The 7,206-nt window shown below is 34.9% G+C and overlaps 1 protein-coding gene across 1 annotated transcript; it reads left to right on the top strand.

Annotated features, from left to right (window-relative positions):
• The first annotated feature begins 364 nt into the window (after nt 1–364).
• LOC111990490 (beta-ureidopropionase) lies at nt 365–5,117 on the top strand. The gene is made up of 6 exons (XM_024022266.2): nt 365–652; nt 1,734–1,841; nt 3,331–3,519; nt 3,614–3,841; nt 3,930–4,154; nt 4,536–5,117. The coding sequence occupies exons 1-6, from the start codon at nt 515–517 to the stop codon at nt 4,899–4,901; spliced, it is 1,254 nt and encodes a 417-aa protein (XP_023878034.2). The 5' UTR covers nt 365–514; the 3' UTR covers nt 4,902–5,117.
• The last annotated feature ends 2,089 nt before the right edge of the window (nt 5,118–7,206 follow it).

The following is a 7,206-nucleotide window of genomic DNA, read 5'->3' as shown; positions in this document are numbered from 1 at the left end:
CTCGAGTTTCAACCTAATGGACACTAACATGAACAATCTAATGTGGCATTTTAAATGAAAATTTATAAGTGAAACTCGAGTTTCATAAAAATAAAAATATCGTTGTCTTGCCTCTCTCAAAGTATTTGACGGAATTTAAGTTTACTAAACTCGAGTTCTAAGTGAGATATTTTATTTAAAAATGTCACATGATACAATTCATGTGAGCGCCCATCGGCTTAAAACTCGACTTCACCAACTTTAGACAATAGCTTTTAAATTTTTAATATTATTTTTTGCAAAAATGGAATATTCCGCAAAAAAAGAAAAGAAAAGAAAAAACAAGCTTTTATAGGCCAAATCAAGTTAACCGTCTCCCAACGTTGTTAAAATCTGGACGCAAACGCACTACGAGACAGCCTCTAAAATATTCAGAGAGGGACAATCATCTGAGCCATTCAATATACGTATTCCATTCCACACAACCACTGTCTCTCTCTCTCTCTCTCACTGCGAAAGAAGCAAAAGAAAGAAAATGGAGAAAACCCATGAGACTGAAGCTGACAATGGAGAAGTTAAAGTAGAAACCAAGGCCTTAAATGACGGTTCCCTTTGTGGGTATGACTCACTTCACTCTCTTCTAAGCGCAAATCTCAAGCCTGAACTCTTCCAGGTTCTTTTCTTTCTTCTTTTCCTTTTATTTTTTTCTGGGTTTATCAACTAGTGCCATTTTTTTTTTATATATATGAATCAATTTCATTGATCCAACGGGTTTCAATAGAGAAAGATAGTTTATTGCGATCAATTTCCATTTTGTGAACTGTATTGAATTTGGATACTATTCCACTTCAGAGTTTTCATTTTTATAATAACTTATTAGTGGCTGAATTTGGCGATTCCTTGTATTTGTAGTTAGGTTATTTGGAACAATTGAGAAATTGTTGGTGTTCTGTATAACCAGGGGCGGAGCTAGGATTTTTTGTTTGGGGGGCAAATTTTGGTATTAATATATTAGTTTTGAGTCAAGATAAACTATCATACATGGACAAATATAGACATTAATATTTTGATAGTAGGTCATAATTTATAAATATATTGTACTTTCAAATATGTATATTTGCAGGAACCTATACAAAAGTTGTCTAGATTGATATTAAACATGTACAAAAAATGAATTAGAAAAAACAAAAATTACCTTGTCTCTATAACCATTAGGCCAATTGACAAATTCTATTGGTTTTTAAGAGCATTATTGGACTAACTCAAACATTTGGGGGCCAACTTCTATTTTTGTAGCTAAATATTTAAATATTTAAATATTTAATTCTATACATAATATAAAATAATTTTTTAAAATTTTGGGGGGCCATGGGCCCCCAAGCCATGCTATAGCTCCGCCCCTGTGTATAACTATAAATTAAAACTACTGGAGTTGGTTAAAAATCCATTATATATATATATATACACACCTCTAAATAACCATGTGAATAACATCCATGGATGAAAAAAGAAGCTTTGCTTGTTTTGAGGGGGCCAAAGCAATTCTACTTGCTGCTTATACAGACTTTTGAAATTCTATAATTGGTACTTAATTGTGATGGAAGTTTGGTTACCCTGCAAAAGAGGGAAGCTCCCACTTTGCAGGGTATTTGATATTTCTCGCCTTGAACCTGTGACTTGTTGCTTTGGGTGGAAAAACGACCTCATGTAGATATATTTGGGCATTTTCTGATGATGGGATTACAATTTTGTAGGAAGTCAGCCGTCTGCTTCTGGGGCTTAACTGTGGGAGGGCAAATGATAACATAGCTCTCCCAGAATCTGCTTATGTTGTCTCTTCAGAATGTGATTTTGACCTCAAGGTAGGCATTTATCTTGGCCATTGTTATGGTGGTTTAGAATCTGTTTGAAGTGCTAGGTTCACTATTGATTCTGCTTTCATTTTGCTTTATGTATCCGTTGATTTCACAAAGTTGATTAATTAGAGTTATTGGAATGGATATGATGTGGTTGTTAAGTTTCAGTTTTTTTGTTGAATTCTTACCCCTTTTTTTGGTGGTAAAAAGTGCCGAGGAAAGGTCAAAAAAAGTTAATGGACTCATTATTTTTTCAAGGGAAAAGCAAATGGTCTCATCGAATGCTTTCAAAGTGCAATATTTGAGCTGTGGTTGTTGAATTGAATGGTATGATATGATAATATATCTATTGTATGCCCAATCACTGCTGGAAAAACTGTCAGAAGCTGATAGTCAAGGGAGATCTAGCTTAAATAATAAGAATGTTGACCTTTATGCATTGGTTTGGCCCTATTTTCAGCTAAAGTGCTATTGGTGTTGATTGAACACTTAACTGGTTTCACTGGAAATGGGACTAATGCTTATCTTGCTCATGCATGTCATTTATCTGAGAATGGACATTTGTAGTTATGTGTGCAAAATAACTAATGATGAAGGGGTAATTTGGTTGTGTTTTGAGGGATATCTCAGTAGTTCCAACACCTCTTGTGGTGCCTGGACACGGGGGTTCAAACTCCTCCAACCCCCTCCTCCTATTTACCTATAAAAAAAAGTTAAAAGCAATAAACTGCATAATTATCCAGACTGCTGAAAATTCTTTGTTTTTATCTATAGGCTTTAAGAGAAACCTCTGTGGAATTGTTCACTTGTACTGAAATCACCCATCTCATTATAAAGTGTCATAAAGAATCATCCACTTTCCAAGAAGCATTCATGCAAAGTAGTAAACCTTCAAAGTTGAATATTCACTGTAGAAAGGTGGCCAAATATATTTTATTTTATCTGTTGGCTGTTTTAGTTGAGGTTATAGCAGTTCTGTGTTGCCTACTGGCTTAGTGTGTTTGCTCTATGCCAATAGCTACCCATGCATAGCCAAATGGCATGCACATCACGTGTGTAGGAAAAACAAGTGTTTTGGTTTGGAGGGAGAGAGGGAGGGGGAAAGAGTGAAAGAGAGAGGAGAATACTTGGGGTATTAAGGTAGGAAGTTAGTTAAAAAACAATTTTAGATGATGTCAGCTGATATTATTATAATTGAGATTACACATCTGTTCTTCTTATTCAAATATATGATTTTTTCGTACAATGTGAAAAAAAAGACTTTTTAGGATTGTTCCATGCAAAATATGCATATTGAAATCTTCCGTAGTGTTCTCTTTATTATTTTTACATATGAAAAATTCTTTGAGGTCCTTCCTTTGTTTTCTCCCTGTGTACTAGGGTTGTGTCCCGTTTGAACTTTTCTAATGAATTTTAGTTACTTACAAAAGAATCTTAAATAATTTCTGCTACATTATTGATTGATTTGAATTTTCTTCATATTAAATCTTTTCAGGCTTTCTGCTTTCACGCTGACAAAGAATTATTGAGAGCACCTCGAATAGTGAGGGTTGGTCTTATTCAGAACTCTATAGCTCTTCCAACAACTGCGCCCTTTCTGGACCAAAAGAGGGCTATCTATCAGAAACTAAAGCCAATCATTGAGGCTGCCGGTGCTTCAGGAGTCAATATATTATGCCTGCAGGTAGTTCATGGTGTGAGGGTTGAATATTCTTTTATTGATTCACTTCCATCTCAAGGCTTAAAAATCTCATGAAATTTATGTAAATTTAATTCAGGAAGCATGGATGATGCCATTTGCCTTTTGTACACGGGAGAAGAGGTGGTGCGAATTTGCAGAGCCTGTTGATCGGGAATCTACACAATTTCTTCAGGATTTTGCACTGAAATATAATATGGTCATTATAAGTCCAATTCTTGAGAGGGATGTCAATCATGGAGAGACTATTTGGAACACTGCTGTTATAATTGGAAATCATGGCAACATAATTGGCAAGCATCGGAAGGTAGACAAGATGGTTGTTCACTGTTATAAATTTTTTTTTTTTTTTGGGTTCTTTTTTGGGGGCATAATGAGATTGGCTATTTTGGCAGAATCATATACCGAGAGTCGGTGACTTCAATGAGAGTACATATTATATAGAAGGCAACACTGGGCATCCTGTTTTTGAGACAGTCTATGGAAAGATCGCTGTTAATATATGTTATGGGAGGCACCATCCTTTGAATTGGTTAGCTTTTGGCTTGAATGGTGCAGAGATTGTTTTCAACCCTTCTGCTACTGTTGGTGAACTCAGTGAACCAATGTGGCCCATTGAGGTGATTCTATTATCCATTAGCCTTATCATTACAATTCACTTTTGTTTTAAGGATTTCTCTCTTTTGAATCTTGATTCTGCTTCTGAGATGATTATGATTTTGTTGTACTTTGGCACTTTCACATTAGAAAAATCAATTGAGAGATGGGTTCATCTACATGAATTTTTTATGTAATCTATCAAAAGCTACTTTATCTTACAAGTATATATTCAGATAATGGTCTAGGAGATGGTCATTCAAATGAAAATATTTGTCAGCCATTTGTTACACTGACATATTTGCAATTTTTCAACCTTAAATTAATTAATTTTTTATAATACCCAAAAAAAGGGGAAAAGATTTCTCAATAGTAAGTTAATATATTATTTGTTGGTTTTTCAGGCCCGTAATGCTGCAATAGCAAACAGTTACTTTGTTGGGTCAATCAACCGTGTTGGGACTGAGACATTCCCCAATCCATTCACTTCGGGTGATGGAAAGCCACAACATGCAGATTTTGGGCATTTCTATGGATCCAGTCATTTTTCAGCCCCAGATGCTTCTTGTACTCCTTCTCTTTCTCGTAACAGGGATGGGTTGCTGATCACAGACATGGATCTTAACCTCTGTAGGCAGCTGAAAGACAAGTGGGGGTTCCGTATGACTGCCCGGTATGAGTTGTATGCAGAGTTGCTTGCTCATTATTTGAAGCCAGATTTTGAGCCCCAAGTCATTTCTGATCCTTTGTTACACAAGAAGTCTTTGTGAATATCAGGCACTAGTAAGAGTTAAATCTGAAAAGAAATAAAACAGATTTGGAATGTTTTCTCAAGTTATCAGTAAAAAATAAATCACTTCACTGTTTATGTTTGTAAATATATACTCATTATTTATGTCATGGTATTAAGAACAAGAAAAAAAATGACAACAAACTTTCTGTAAAATGATAAATGTTGAGCAATAAAGCACACTTGTTTTTCTGAATTTTTTGCACAATTAAATTTACGCAATTATCACCTGGTGCTATGAAACAAATTCTCGTTTTTATGTCAGCTTTGTTATTTATTTATTATTTCTGAAATAAAGTCCACTTTATGCAAATATATATATATATATATATAACGGATATTCTAACTATTCCCTTGTATGGGAGTTTAGTATGAAGGAATAGAATGGTCCTCGTCCTCCTGGGCTATTCTAATCCAAAATGAAGAAGATTTAATAGTTTATTTTGTCTAATCCCTAGTTATTGTAAGATTAGTCTTTTATTCCTGTATGTTATGTTTTATTATTTCTACCCAAAAAAAAAAAGTTATGTTTTATTATCATTATATGTCTTTAGTATTTTGAACAGTCATTTAGTGATTAATTGTGTTATATGTAATATGGGTTAGAATTCTAAGGTTATTAAATATTAATCTAAATAGCCTCTTTTGAGTCATTGTAGGTAGTCTTTTCTCATCAATTTTATGAAATTTCAGATAAAATACTTTTTAAGCTCTTTTGAGTGTAAAAATTGATATTTGATTACTAACTTTTATCCTATAATCATTTTCTTTATCTTAATTTTTCTTGTTATTGAAATTTCATCTTAAACCCTTCTTGTACACTAGATCAAAGCCAAAGCCACGAAATTCAAAAGCCATGGAATTCAAATTTGAGTTAAAAATTGCAACTTTAAGCTATGGTTGATCGTGGTGGAGGATGTGGGGAGGAAATTGGAGATGGTTGAGATGAGGCATATGATTGAAGATTTGCCACTAGTTGTACAAGGTGGTTTTATGGATGAGAATGATGATGTATTAGAAGGTGGATATTTTGAATGTGACTATGAACCTTGGGATTTATTAGGTGGTGGTCTTAAAGATGAGAATGATGATGCAGAAGAAGAAATTTTCTTGGATAATGTTGTACTTGTAGAACATGTGACACGATTCTGATTAGAGGATCAGTTGGTGCATGTTCTTGAATTGAATGGTGGTGGAATCAAAATACAGGTTGATTTTTTGCAGCGGAATACTTAGACTGGGAAGCTTGTTTAGAGAGTAATTTGAGTGGAAGACTAGGAGTGAAGACAGAATTGTGTGTTTGTGAAGCTTAAATTAAAGGCACTGCACTTTAATGGTGGAAGAGAGTTGAAAGGCATTGTGTGACAAGGCAAGTCAAACATTAGCCTGTGAGACATGAAAAAGAAGTTACATAAGCTATTTTTGCCAACTAATTATGCATTAGAATTGTATGAAAGATTCCATTCATTGAATTATAGAGGGATGTTTGCGGAGGAATACACTATGTAGTTCAAGTTCAACAACCTCTCTATTCGAGTTGGCATCATTGAGACTAATGTCACTAACGAGGAAATAACATCTCATTATCTTGTTGGGAAGACGAAGGGGTACAAGTTCGATTGCTAAAAAGGCCAAGCAGGGTTCAAGATTTGCTAAAACATTTCAAAAAACCTACTCTTGCGAGGGATCAATTCCAAGATCAACGCTTGGATGACACTTTGACTCAGACCCTTGATGTGTTCCCCCCTCCCCCCTAAAGTTATGATTTTCTTTCTCGGTTTTCATGCATGCACAGGAAACAAATTGCTTTCGGGAGGGCAAAGCAGAGTAGCAAAAACAATAATTACAATCCTAATAGCCATTGGACTCGGTGTGTTGCTTCTAAATTCTAATCTTGGGCTAGAGAATCCCAGCTTTGCATCCCCAAAAATACCATCATTTTCATGTTCAAAGCCTCACAACTAGTGTGATTCTTGCAATCGGGTTCATTCACATTCTACCTGACACTTTTGAGAGCTTGATGAGTCCATGTCTTGGCCAAAAGCCGTGGGGCGATTTCCCCTTCACATGCCTCGTTGCCATTATATCACACTTCAACAAAGCCAAATGCATTGCAATTTTCCCTAATTATACACTCATAGAGTCATAGTGAATGGCAAAAAGCAATCTTATTTATATAAAGAAAATGATTGTTTACGCGGCATAAAAATAGAAAAAAAAAAAAATTAAGGGGAAGTCATCTAACCCAACACATTGGACGGGTAATCTTCAAGTCCTTATGAGAT

Source organism: Quercus suber, unplaced genomic scaffold (genome assembly GCF_002906115.3).
Source record: "Quercus suber isolate HL8 unplaced genomic scaffold, Cork oak 2.0 scaffold_317, whole genome shotgun sequence".
In the NCBI taxonomy this organism is placed as follows: Eukaryota; Viridiplantae; Streptophyta; class Magnoliopsida; order Fagales; family Fagaceae; genus Quercus; species Quercus suber.
The sequence above is the reverse complement of the archived record's forward strand: the minus strand, read 5'-3'. Positions and strand labels throughout refer to the sequence as shown.

Coding starts and splice junctions, on each gene's coding strand:
- LOC111990490 (XM_024022266.2), top strand. CDS start 515: ATGGAGAAAACCCATGAGACTGAAGCTGACAATGGAGAAGTTAAAGTA. Junction 3,520..3,613: donor TCAATATATTATGCCTGCAG/GTAGTTCATGGT, acceptor AATTTAATTCAG/GAAGCATGGATGATGCCATT. Junction 4,155..4,535: donor AACCAATGTGGCCCATTGAG/GTGATTCTATTA, acceptor TTGGTTTTTCAG/GCCCGTAATGCTGCAATAGC.